Source organism: Macrobrachium nipponense, chromosome 23 (assembly GCF_015104395.2).
Source record: "Macrobrachium nipponense isolate FS-2020 chromosome 23, ASM1510439v2, whole genome shotgun sequence".
NCBI lineage: Eukaryota > Metazoa > Arthropoda > Malacostraca > Decapoda > Palaemonidae > Macrobrachium > Macrobrachium nipponense.
In genome coordinates this window covers 16,231,228-16,245,705 of record NC_061090.1, presented here as the reverse complement: position 1 = coordinate 16,245,705, position 14,478 = coordinate 16,231,228, and the positions used below count along the sequence as shown (strand labels likewise).

General features: G+C 34.0%; 1 protein-coding gene and 1 long non-coding RNA gene across 3 annotated transcripts in view; one reads left to right on the top strand and one right to left on the bottom strand.

Annotated features, from left to right (window-relative positions):
* The window catches only part of LOC135198994 (uncharacterized), a 50,094-nt gene extending 49,291 nt beyond the window's left edge, over positions 1-803 (top strand). For both annotated transcript variants that reach the window (XR_010310900.1, XR_010310901.1), the window contains exon 4: positions 669-803. This is a non-coding gene — a long non-coding RNA (uncharacterized LOC135198994). The remainder of the gene's footprint in view (positions 1-668) is intronic.
* Positions 804-1,489: 686 nt separating this feature from the next.
* The window catches only part of LOC135198984 (small G protein signaling modulator 1-like), a 528,765-nt gene continuing 515,776 nt past the window's right edge, over positions 1,490-14,478 (bottom strand). The window contains exons 24-29 of the mRNA XM_064226904.1: positions 11,673-11,896; positions 11,144-11,268; positions 10,689-10,868; positions 5,166-5,275; positions 3,066-3,233; positions 1,490-1,624 (exon numbers count right to left, since the gene is read on the bottom strand). Coding sequence (XP_064082974.1) covers positions 1,536-1,624; positions 3,066-3,233; positions 5,166-5,275; positions 10,689-10,868; positions 11,144-11,268; positions 11,673-11,896 — 896 coding nt within the window. The 3' untranslated portion in view covers positions 1,490-1,535. The remainder of the gene's footprint in view (positions 1,625-3,065; positions 3,234-5,165; positions 5,276-10,688; positions 10,869-11,143; positions 11,269-11,672; positions 11,897-14,478) is intronic.

Here is a 14,478-nt window from a genome sequence, read left to right as displayed (position 1 = left end):
AAAGATTCTTGGCACTGGAATCTTTTGCATCAAAAAGGAAAATGAATGCATGCTTAGTGACATTCAAAGACATACACTGCTAGTATGTACAAAAATAAATAAATTAATAGTGAATCTGTGATGAAGTCGAGATAACATTTAAATTACATTTAGTTAGATAGGAAGTAATTCTGAAAAGCAAATACAGCTCATTCGGAATTTATCAATATCTTAAGTCTGATATGGCAATACTTTTCTTGTCATTTCTTGAAAAGAAAAATGGTATGAAGAAAAATATTCACAATCCAGTATCACACATTGTTATGCTTCATATGTGGCATGATACTAAATATAGTATATACAAAATAATTCATATAGAACTATGGCATTAATGTTTTTACATCTAAGTCACTCATTCTCTCTCACACAAGTACTGTAGGATTAATGATAAAAATAAAATATGCAAATATACCACATCTGATTTCTTCTTATCTACAAGAAACAATTTTACAATATCTAAAAAAGTATAGATTTCTCATTCATAGACTTTTCCTGTGTAACTTAGAAATTATGCATTAAATATTTATAAACATCAACATACTGAAAGAAAGCTTATTTACACACGTTACTGCATAACACTGGGAAAAGGTATTGGTAATTATAATTTTTCCGGATGATTTTTTTTTCAGGAATCTTCAAACAATGCAGTGTCAATGTTATGGCAGAATTTGTATGGTTATCCACATTCCATCCTGTTAACAATATTGAAGGCTGAACATTTACTGCTTTTTTTACTTCTCTTAGTTTGAGCTAATTCACTCCTGATAATATAAAGCAACACTGTCTTGATAAAGAAACCACTTATGATCTGCAACATAGGTTATTATTAGAGCTTGAACGATCTGTTCTTTTGGAAAAGTTTACCCAGACCAACTTGTGCTATATTTCAGCCTTCAAGTAAATAACAGCTGACTGTAAGTACGTACTTGTAAATCAGGAAGGTAGTGAATTCAGGAATTCTGTTCCTGTAAGTTGTGGGTGTCTTTTCCCAAACTCATTATCCAACACTATCTACTTAATTCTACTTACATATAGCAGAGTTGGTCTTACTAGATGAAATGTGAAATACGTATTACAAAAATATAAAGTCTTAAATAAAATTTCTACACATTTACTATAATTTTATATAAAGTCCTCTTGGAAACCTAGAATCAACTGTTCTTCATATCTTGTAGTTTATACTGAAGGCAAAAATGTGTTTGCTGCATGATAGCACGATATCTAATACTCTGATAAAGATTCACAGCAGTTTTATTTAGAAAACTATTAAGAATTCACTTTTGTTAAATGTTAATACAATTGAACAGCACTAAGAAATTGGCATGAACTCTAATTGCATTCAGTATCTTGGATATTTGAACAACTGAACAGCTGATAGTTATGTTTCCTCTGTAATCTTAAATCCCTCTCTTGAATTTGTAGGATTCTTTACTTGTCTTATGCTTTATTCTGTAAAGTGAAGCATTGTCTATTTTGGCACTAGAATCCAGGAATATTTACTTGTTCTCAATTAAAGTCTGGAGTTGAGTCACTAAATGTCTTGCCGTCTGAAGAACTGTTTTAGCATCGTGTCTTTCTGCCATTTCTGAAAATACATGAAATATTGTTATATACAAAAAATATTACTTGGATATGTGTTCACCAAAGCCGATTAAAGTTTTCTTACAAGAAATTTCTTACTTTCTAAGTCATTTCAATGTTACCAATAAATTTACTTTGAGTATGGCTGATGTGAGGTCAACCCATCTTTTTTTTCATTGTACATTAACATTTAGAAGAACTTCTATCCATCATTCCTAGAAGGTTCCAAGAAAACCAGTTAGAAGTGCTTCAAAATGATCTGGTGATCAGCTCAGGACAGTAAAATGCCTTCTGTGCTAAGAACATTGTATAAATATAAACCATTTCAGGGAATTTTGTGGCAGCAATCTATAGTTATAAAATCCTTAATTAAGACTCTACAACAACAAATAGAACAGGAAAGATGATGTCTCAGTTGCAACCCAAGTAACTTAATGTTGACTATAGATCACATATGCCAGAAAATATGTATCTGTTCTACACAAATCCTTAATTTAATCACTTTAAGAGTGTATTTGTGGAACCGCAGTGTCAGCTTTAAAAGATTTTTTAAAAGGAGTCATACAGTTGCCTAAAGATAATCATTACCAAATGAAATCCCAATTTCATTTGTATCTTTAGGCAAACTTCAAACTGGTTATTCACGTTTGCCTGTGCTTGGATTCCTTTGACAAGTACTTATAGTGTATGAAGATATTAAAACACATGGGCTGTTGTAGTGAGGTATTGTAATAAAAAAAAAACGGATTATGTGCAGCTGATATTATAAACTTTTAATTTAAGCTGCCAACAATGCTGATTAGAGGTCTTCTGATTTTTGTAGAGCTTAATGGGTGTTAATTAATCAAAAATGTATTAATGTATGTCTTAACAGCCTTAAGATAACCCTTGTGGCTACAAATCAATCTGAAATCATTTTAAATGAAGCTTTTTAGTTTAGCTTGCCATAAAAAAAAACATAATTGAGCTACTAAACCTCATCAGATGAGGTTGATAGGGATAAAGTCCTAGGATAACTTGGAGGATCGCTGTGATTACCCTCCTCCCTTTATGTAAATAACTAGCCAAGCTTCAGAAGAGTAATTAAAGCATAATTTCCAGAGACAAAACAAGAGTTCAACTGTTAATAACATGAGTCTTGCATTGTTATAGATATTATCTAAATGTTTTATATTGATTATCAAAAAGGTTTTATTCCAATACATAAGTGTCAGTCAATCTTAATGTCACCTTGAGAATGACAGCTTGTTTGATATGTTGAGGGCATTGTTATTTTATGAATTTATTTTCCTGATGGACTTAGTCATTCAAAGATTTCTTGAACAGGAATCCTGCAGTTTTGTAATCAAAGGGCATTCATAAGTTTAGTTAAAGGTGCAAGATGAAACTAATTATTCATTACAATGTCTTCACTAAATCTGATATGAACTTAATTAGATACTGACCATTGAAGAACTTGATGATATCCGTGAAATCCATGTTATTGTCCAAAATAATATCGCGGTAATATTCTACTAAGGCAAGAGCAATGAAGAGGACAAAATTTGCCGATGATACATGTCTAGCAGCCCATATGGCTTCCCAAACCATGAACACGTCATCGTACACCAACTCTGCAATGAATAATAAGCAGTGAAAACAATCATCTAAAATTATTTCCATACTGGACTGCAATGAACAATTAATAACAATGAACTTTGAGTATTTCTCTTTTTAGCTCAACAATGAACGATCAGCATCAGCAGCAGTGATCTTAAATTATTTTCTTTCTAAGCTCTGCACTGATTGGTACACTGTAACAACAATGATCTTAAGAGTATTTCCATATTAAGGACTGCAAGGTACTAATATTATTTGCAATAATATCACAGATCATGAAGTATTTTAATATCGAGATCCACAATGAATCATAAACAGTAATAATACTGTTCTTCATGCCTTTCCATAGTGAGGTCTGCAATGAATAAAAAACAACAACAGTGACCTTGAAGTATTTTCATGCTGAGCTCTGGAATGAACAGCAAGCATTAACAACCGTGATAATGAGTTTCAACATGATAGGCTTTGCAATGAATGATAAACTGTAACAACAACGATCTTATGCATTTCCCCATGGAGCTCTGCAATAAATGACTTAGTATTTTCATGCTTTCATTCAGGATACGACCTTACTAAGCCAGGAATACTGGACTTTACAATGAATGAAAAATAATAAAAACAGTTATCTTAGGGCATTTCAATATTGGGCTCTGCTAAAAATGATATGAAATAACAGCAATGATGTTGAATTAGAAGCATACTGTAGACCTCCCCGTATTTGCGGGGATGGGTACCAGACCCCTCCAAATAGCAAAAATCCGCGAATACTTAAAACCCCTCTTAAAATGCTTAGCACTGGTGCCTACTTTGATATAAACAAAAAAATAAATAACAACTAAAATTGCTATACAAAAAGTGTATTTACTCACAAAAATTATATGAAAATACAGTAATTTGTGAATATTTCTCTGAAAAATACTGTGAACAGGTGAATTTTCCACAAATAATGGGTATACAGGCAGTCCCCGGGTTACGACGGGTTAGGCTTACGACGTTCCGAGGTTAAGGCGCTTTTCAATTATATTCATCAGAAATTATTTCCAGGGTTACAACACCTACAACACTCACCTGGAAGATGAAATATGACACCAAAAATGCAAAATAATCAATATTTAAAGGTTTTTTTGATGAAAAATTCTATAAGAATGCAGTTTACATAGTTTTTAATACACCCAAAGCATTAAAAGAAAGGTTTTCTTAGGATTTTTGACGGTGTTCCGGCTTACGACGATTTTCGTCTTACGACGCGTTTCAAGAACAGAACCCCCGTCGTAACTCGGGGACTGCCTGTATAGGTTCCATAGAAAAATCCACGAATAGGCGAATCCATGATGAACAGTGGGGGGTAATTGTCTATACAGCAGTCCCCGGGTTACGACAGAGGTTCCGTTCTTGAGACACGTTGTAACCCGAAAATTGTCGTAAGCGAGAACATCACCAAAAATCATAAGAAAACCTTATTTTAAATGCTTTGGGTCCATTCAAAACTATGTAAACTGCATTCTTATTGCATTTTGCACCAAAAAAACCTTCAAATATTGTTTATTTTACATTTTTGGTGTCATATTTCTTCTCCCAGATGAGCAGCATTGTAGGCGTCGTAACCCTGGAACATGCGTTGTAATCCTGAAAATAATTTCTGATGAATATAATTGAAAAGCGCCTTAACCTCGGAACGTCGTAAGCCAAACCCGTTGTAACCCAGAGACTGCCTGTATTGGTAATAGGAATAAAATATTTAGGCCGAAGGCTACTCAGTGCTGAGAAGAATGTTGAAACAATAGTTAGGAGGGGGTGAAAAGTAAGGTGAAAAAAACAGTACGTATATGAAAGAAGACATAGTAAAAGATGAGAACCATAGCAAGAGCCACAGTTAGTTCTGTCACATCAGAGCCGTACCATCCCCAGTCTCTTGCTAGTCAAGAATTTAACCATTGTTCAAATACCTCTTTTGAAGTCCAGAAGGAACCAACGATAGCAAAAGTAGAAGTGTGTATAATCTCCATTCTGATGCATCAGTTCAAACATTTCGGAATCCAGTATCTGAATTAGGGACCTGTAATTGAAATAAAAATAGAAGAAACCTAAAAAGAATTTTATTACAAAAATCCAGTACTAATACTTGTTAAACAATATTGCAATATGCAAACACAATGAAAACAGAACACTCATGGTTAAATTATTTTTTCTAGCACTTTCTTACTCATCTGAGTTTATAACTTAACTAACAGCCGAGTCTATTTTTAACACTATCTTGTGCTTTTTATGACATTCTCTTATAATATCTAAGTAAATCAATAAAATGTACTTTTGAGGTTACATTTTCTGTGAAATCATTTGCCACAGTACACAGCAAAGCTGAAAGTTCAGTATGGATTTGCATTCAATGTCCATACATACAGTTTTATATTTTTATCCATTTAATGCTGTTAAACTTATCAATAAAGATAATTTTTCAATTTAATCCTTCCAATGGTGTAGTTCAACAAATCAAATTGTACGGCAGAAAAGGAACTCTTCAGGAGTATTAGTTTAATACCTATATTCCAAAGAGTGACATCACAGAATAATAGTGATAGTATTCCTAGTAGTAAAATTAAAATTTTTATGCGTGTGTGTTTAGGCTATAATGAAGAGTATAATATCTTATAAACTGGCAATAATTTGGGTGGTCTTGATCATAGGAAAATATTCAACTAAGCCTAAATTGGAAATCTGAGAAGATAATCATCATTACCATTAAGGATGCAAACTACAAAGTTGCATGTTAGTAGAATAAAAGCAACAAGTATAATATATATATATATATATATATATATATATATATATATATATATATATATATATATATTTATATATATATATATATATATATATATATATATATATATATATATATATATATATTTATATATATATATATATATATATATATATATATATATATATATATATATATATATATATATATATATATATATATATATATATATATATATATCTATATATATATATATATATATACACACACTAGTGGTCAAGTGCAATATAATTATATATATTATATATAATATATATATATATATATATATATATATATATATATTATATATGTATATATATATAAAATAAATATTTTATATATATATCTTATATATATATATATATATATAAAAATATAAATATAATTTATATATATATACATTATAAAAAAAAAACATATTAATATAAATATATAAAAATAAATATATATATATATATATAGTATATATAAATATAAATATATATAAATTATATATATATACTAGTGGGTCAAGTGTAATGTGTTACCATATTGTATCCAGTACTTTATCCACAATACTTTCTATAAGAATAAAGAGAGGTAACTTTTTCTAACTATGAATATTTAAAACTGTCATTCATAGCAAAATGTAAGGGGAACAAGGTGTTGTATATACTAAATAATCTTATTTTAAGAGAGAACTAAAAAGAAAGTTGATCCTCTTTGACAGTATGTGAAAGTGTATACCAACTCTAGTTATTTTGCATCATCTATGCATTATCTTACTACTATCTTACAGTTGTCAAAAATGTATCCAATAAAATAAAAGCAAAGAATTTACTTCAAAATTTAGTTTTGTCAATTTGCATTCTTAACCAAGATGCTTCTCAAGATTGTCATGCTTTATGGTTAGTACTAAGATAGCATTTGATCTGAATAACATCCAGAAATAACACTGAAAATCAAATAAGAGCCTTTCGTTTTGTTATGCATTTGTAGTTATCTGAATTTATAGACTTTAGACTTGATGCCCCCCCCTGTATCCACAAAAGGTAGTATTGCTTCGAAGATAATCTATAATGCATGTACCTGAGGTTTGTTCGAGGCAAACCTTTTTATCACACAGCAAGCAATCCATTCTCCAGCAGGGAAAAAGGATGAAATCACTGTGAAGGTAATTGCTTCCTGGCAAAGAAAGATAAAGGAAAGGAGAACGCATTTTCGAGAAGTTCGGCGGCAAGGAGGCGTTAGCGCATTGTGTTGGAGGTGCCTGTTATCATGATGGTTCTAGAATCGGCAGGAGTGTTGTGGAACTCGTCGGGACGTGAGAAACGCTGCGATTTCTGATGCAATACCTCGTCTAGATTCATCTAAGAAGCTCTAAAAATCCCTGGAGTCTGTGAAGTTCGCCGTAAGAAATTTAGAAATTTGAGAAAGGATGAAAATACCACGTATGTAGAATACAGTAAGAAGATAGAAAGGCTGTTTTTTGATTGGTTAACTTCTGCTAAGGTTGAGGATTTTGATAGTTTGAAGAACTTAGTGTTTTTAGAAAACTTCAAAGATAACATATCCCCTGAGATTAAACTTTATATAGAGGATAGGTGAGAAGTATCTTTTGCAGGAGCAACTAGGCTAGCTGACGAATATAGTCTAACTCATAATTTGAGTGTCAGTAAGAAACGAAATGATCCTTCATCTGGTAAGAGTACAAAGCAGTAAAGGTTTCAGTCCTAGTAATAGCAATGCGAGTAAAAGTGACTATTCCTGCTATACATGCGGAAAACCTGGTCATACGTCTAAGGTTTGTAAGAGTAAAGTGGCATCTAGTGGCTCAGAATGAACTTGTTTCCGATGTAATGGGAAAGGGCATTTAGTGAGAAATTGTGCAGTAGAAAAGAAGGACGGTGAGAAATCAGTGTCTCTAGTTAACCTTTCGTCAGGTACGAATGATGTGATGAGAGAAACTAGGAAAGTTTTTGGTGAATTTCTGTCAGAAGGTGTAGTTTCCTCTCTTGGAGGAGTAGATTTGAGAGAAGCGGTCTTGCTTCGAGACACAGGCGCTGCTGTCTCACTGATTAGGAAGGAGTGTGTGCCGAACAGGGCAGAAATCAATATGGAAGGGAAAGTCATGTTAGGTGGATTTCCTAACACTTGTGTTCTTTGTCCTTTGTTGAAGTTGAATTTAGAAAGTCAGGTAGTGTCAGGAGAAGTAAAACTTGCAGTTGTGGACAGTTTGCCCATCGAAGGCGTTGACATTATTGTCGGCAATGACTTAGCTTTATCCAAGAATGTGAATCCTGCTGTGAGGAATATTCCGGTGCCTGAAATGGTAGTAACTAGGTCGGGTTTAGATACAGACGTAGACTACGGTCATAATTTGTTCGTGGATTCGAACGAAAGTAAGTTCGTGGATTCGAACGTGAGTAAGTTCGTGGATTCGAACGTAGGTAAGTTCGTGGATTCGAACGAGTGTGATAGAGGTAGCAAGGTTGATCTTGGCATGAGTGTGGCTGAGAGACCTAACTCTATCGTTGACAGTGATAGCCAAGGGGAAGGCATAGCTGTCGGGAGTAACGTAGTAAATGTACCAGTATCTAGTCCTAGTTACGGTGATGAATTAGGCTCTAACATTTTGGATAAGGATGAGCTTGTCAAGTTGCAGAGAGAGGATGAGACACTAACCTGAATTTTTGAATGTGAGCTGGATGATGATCTCGATGATGTGTGTAAGGAAACTTTTTGTGTAAAGGACAAAGTTTTGTGTCATGTCCGTCCTAAGTCAGGTAGTGAAGGGGAAATCACAGAAAAATTCATAATTTCTAGGAAGTTTCATGAATTAATTTTGAAGTTAGCACATGATGAGCAAGGACATTTGGGAGTAAATAAAACTTTCAAGTGTATTAGTAGGGCGTACTTTTGGACTAAAATGAAAAATTATGTAAAGAGGTATGTTTTAAGCTGTCATGAATATCAAATTGCCGGGAAACCGATTCATGTAATTCCCAGAGTTCAGTTGTGTAATATTCCTTCAGTAGGCGAATCTTTTGATAATGTAATTATAAATATGTTCGGAACTTTGCCCAGAAGTAAGGGTAGAGATGATTGCGTAACTAATCTTGAGTATTATAAAAACAATCTAAGAGATGTTTGGCAGCTAGCAGAAGAGAACGGAAGCTCTTGGCGCTTAGCGAAACGCGAGAGGAAGTCAAGGGGAAATTAAAGGAAAACTTGATCTTAGAGCAAAAGAGAGAAGTTTGTGTGTAAGAGATAAAGTCTTAGTACTAGTCTTGAGAGAAAGTCCCTTTTTACCTTATAAGTTCGTAGGTCCTTTTTCATTGTTAGAGGAGAGGGGAAATATATACTGTATCATAGAATTAATGTGGGTAAGAGTAGAGCAAACGCAATAAATGTAAATTTGCTTCAGAATTATAAAGAACGCCCCGTGCCTTGGCCGCCGCCCATGCCCTTGGTAATTGTGTCCCAGAAAGAGAAATTAGTTTTGAGAAAAACACATGAGGTGTTTTAGTATTTATAAGTTTTAAGAAGAGTTCAGAAAACGGAAAAAGTAAGAGAGAAGGATAATGTATTAGCTGATAGCCTCTAGAGATTTCTCAGAATGAGTGGCCCAATAACCGTTTTCTGTTATCGCACGAGTGAGTGTGTGTGGAGAAGCGTGCGTGTTTGACTGGATTAAAGCTTTATGCAGAATTGTTCCCTGCTGTTTAATTCTTGTTCCTCTTTAGAAAAAAATAAAATCAGTTGATTTAATTTTTTTTCTCTTTTGGGGGGGCGTGTGATGGTAATTGCTTCCTAGCAAAGAATTGCCTCCTAGCAAAGAAAGATAAAGGAAAGGAGAACGCATTTTCGAGAAGTTCGGCAGCAAGGAAGCGTTAGCGCAATGTGTTGGAGGTGCCTGTTATCATGATGGTTCTAGAATCGGCAGGAGTGTTGTGGGACTCGTCGGGACGTGAGAAACGCCGCGATTTCTGATGCAATACCTCGTCTAGATTCATCTAAGAAGTTCTAGAAATCCCAGGAGTCTGTGAAGTTCGCCGTAGGCTCCGCCCCCAGAGTGCCGTATAAATACGACGGTCGTAGCAGGAGGAAGCAGAGATCGTACAAGAGAGACTCCAGTTAGTCACAGAGAGATATCCTCAGTAAGAGCCACAGATCAGATAGCAGCAGCAGAGATCATCCGTGAGAGATAAGAGAGAAAGGGACCGACGAAGGATCAGAAGAAAAGTTGCTCGAGAGTTGGTTGGATACTGGTCTAGTCGTCTTCAGAAGTGAACTACCGTGTTATCGCGACGTCGAGCAGACTTCAGAGAAGGAAAGGTCCTGCTACAGGTTTTGGGGAGTTTCTGCCTTACAAGTAGACTATTTTCTGCAATACGGAGTCAAGAGGACGTCTGCAATCATCGTTTTCCTTTTGAGAAGCCATCGCTTCGAATTACCAAATTGACTAGCAGTTCATGCAGTGTAAGATTCTATCTTTTTATGTAAATAGGAGATACCATTCTGCATTTACCTATGTTAGTAAACTTGTAAATAAACCTTTGTTGTGTTAGTGTTTCTTTCTATATTCGTATCCCCAGTTTCAACTGTTGGTGTTGAAATATTTTTTTTTATTATTCCATATCGAACCTGAAGCGGACCTCTCTCAGAGGCCGTAACAGTCACATACCTCATATTTGCAAAATGTTGGTCCATTGCTCCACCATTAGGAAAATTATGAGACATTCGCCCCATTAGATGACAAAAACAAGAATATGTTGCTGCTTCATCATCAAATATAACTAACAGAGGGGCTACTAAATCACACATTCCTTGCATATAGCCAGTGTCCAAATGTTCCCAAACATATCTGGAATAAATAAATGTACGTACTATTAACACTGGTACCCTCACCTTCAAAAATGTTAAAATGAAAGTTTATTCTCATGCCTTGACGCAACAACACTAAAAGTTAATGATATAAGGATGAAAACAGCCATTTCTTTAATGACTTGGCATTATGAAGACTTACAGAAGTTATAATATTTTTGTAGATAATTTTATCACTGCAAGGCAAGCTTTAAACACAGCAAAAAAATTAATTTAAAAAAATGCAAAAAATTATTTTTAAAAATTAAGACTCACGTGCACATCACATTTCGTAGTTTTTCAAGATTGTCTTGTGTGAAGTACCAGTAGTTGCGATCGCATCTCTGGACATCCTTGTCAATCCGGTGGAGATTAAGCCCAAAGGTCTCAAGTAATTCCATCTGAAAGGAGACAATGATTATAAAGTTAATGAAGCCAAGAAGAAACAATTACAAATCTAAATCGTTCCTTTACCAATAAAAAAATAATGTAGCAGTACAATAATGGGAGTATTATCACTACCAATTTCTTATGAAAAAAGGAAAGTTTTTTTTGAAGTTTTACTGATGTAATTACAAAAAGATATGTACAAATATTTTCTAATTTATCATGTAATAAAACAAGGTAGCCACATAGAGGAATGTAATGGAAAATCAAATATAAAATAGAAATAGATTTATATGTGTGTGTGTGGAGAGAAGAGAGAGAGAGAGAGATTTTGCTTAGTGCTCAATTTTATGGTGAATGGTGACTTTTAATGACAAACTCTCACACACCAGGAGTGGCTGAGAGATTACCAACTGACCGAGTAAACGCCGCCTTGAGATGATGCTGGAGAGATACAGGAGGACCGAGATTCCAGACTGTGACCATCTTGATTCTCCTCCACTGCGAGTGTATCCATGTTTTTATCGTCATGGTTGATGCCATTTTCCGCCTCCCCGTTCTCCTTGACTTCTTGGCTACTGCTGTTGTTTGTTATGCCTTTGACTTCATCGTCTGCGGCGAGTTCATCCTCGGTACCGTTCACTGCAAGGTGCATTTCGTTTGAAAAAATTAGATGCAACCTCTCCTCCTGAAGAAACTCTTATAAACAATATAAAATGTGAATATGAAGACTAAAAAAAAGTCATTTCATGAAATGGAATAAGAATACAGGGAATTAAGTAAGCAGAAGAACTGTACCAGCAATACATGACTAAAAAAATTTTCAAAAAAGAAAAATTGAAATTACAAGGCAACAGGGAGTCTTTAGTTTGATCTCTCAAAAGATCAAATGTATCACTATCTACATAATTTTCTGAAGAAGACTACATAAACTAACAAACTAACTTATAATTCTCTAACCGAAGCATTTTTATCAAAATTCAAGGCAGACTTCATTACGAACACTAACATCGCCTCATACACATACACCAATATTGGTTAAAACACAGTCTATACGGAGCCAATGATTATACACAAATTATATACAATATATATATATATATAGATATATATATATATTATTAGCTATAGATATATTTAAATATGAGGTAACAAGAGAGCAGAATAATGCAAGTGTAGAGGATTAGTTTAAGTTTGTGAATGCTTGCCTACATTACTGTTGAGGATGTAAAGAGGATAACAAAGCTGTTGATAAATGGAAAGATGCTAGGATTTGACATGATCACATTGAATTGTTGTTGTATAAGGATGAGTGTGATTGGTTGATCGATCAGAGTGTAAGCTAGTCAGTTGTCTGGTTGAGGGAAAAGTCCTCATGGTGACAACACAAATAGCTCCTTTACATAAAAGCAAAGGTGACAGAGGGGACACATAATCATAGTGGCTTTATCTTGCTTACCATACCAAAGATGTACATAGAATTTTGGATAATTTAAAACCCCACCCCCCAGGTTTTAAACAAGTATGTATCTATCTAAGCGGAGTGTTTAGTACAAGTCCGCTGGGTTATCGTAAAAACATAAACTAAAGACTGTATATATCATAAATATAATGACCCCTAAGGAATGGCAGTCCTAGGTAATGACCTCCAAAAACCCTTTGGGTCACTATCTAGGAAAGATCCTTAAAAGTTTAAGGAGGGAAGAGGAGAGTAAGACCTAGAAAGTGCTTAATAGAAGGAGCAAAGATTACTGGAAGGAAGATCCTTGATGTCAAGGAATGCTAAGTGCATGAAATACAGAAGTTAATGGTGCAGCAGGTGTAGGGGAGTTTGATGTCCTGTTCTAAATCCTCCTGAGTCTGAGTAGGATGTGTATGAAATAATATTGTTGTGAAGTTTTTTAAAAAGCTTGTGGGCTTCATCCATGAGTCAGAAGTTAATATATATATTTTACCAGTAAAGAGGGTCATAGAGGGAAGTGCTTAAAATATATGGTTGCTGCGTTCAAATGGGGTTTTATGGGCCATTTTCATCATAAATATTATATATATATATATATATATATATATATATATATATATATATATATATATATATATACATATATATTTATACATAAACGAATATTTTGCATACACTGTGACTTTTTTTATATTCACAAATATTACGCCACGAAAATAGTTTAATATTCAATTCCCAATACCTAAGGATAACTTACCCCAGGGGAATTATAAGTGATGAGTGCTTCATCAACAGTGGGATTTGAACTGCTATCGGGTTGAGACACAATGATGCACAGCGACTTTGACCAACGAGCCATCAAGAGAGTTATGCCAATAAGGGTCATACCTCTCTTGATGGCTCAGTTGGATGTATCATGTCTATTCTAATATTTTTTGCATTTAATAACAATCCTTCAAAAATATTTACAATTTATGAACTAAAAGATGTTTAAATGCTGAAAAACCACGGTATCTTAAAAATTTCTCCTTCATTCATCTAAATAAATTGTGAGTTACAAAGGTTTAAGCTGAACATTTATATATCAGTGCATCCTGAGATAAAATTAATATGGTGGATCACCTGAAGCTCAAATCTGGAAGCTTTCTGAACTGGGGTGGAGGTCCCAGGTAAGCATTTAAATGTCAAAGTTTTGAGCCAGGTGCATAACTCGTATCTTGCGCAAATCCAATTTTTTTGTGTAAAGGACAAAGACATATATCTCGAGATTCTCTTGGGATGGTCATCTAGCATTGTCTTCAGTCATTCTTTGGAAATAAACTTACCTTTAATACCAGTGCCTTAATTAGACAAAGGAGGAACCAATACTTACTCTCAGGAGCTTGCTAGTTTCCTATTTCATTACAAAAAAAAAACACCATATCTCATCTGTAATCCCACATACACACGTATGCAAATATGTTAATTTGATCATATACACAGTCTATATACAGTACACATATATGAAGGTTCTTGAGCAACATACAAGCGTCTATGAAGGTTCAGAATTTCTTAAGACATCTGTTAGACTGCAGATGCAAATGAACTACAATAACCTTACTACAAACTGTTATATACAGTGTTTATTAAGAGAAGGAACAATATTGGATGTCATATTGCCATTTAATTACTTTGAGAAGCAACTTTCTACAACGGCGATACGGAACAGGTGATGAGGCAAACAGCCAAAAGGAAATAAAATTAGATAATAAAAAATTAATAA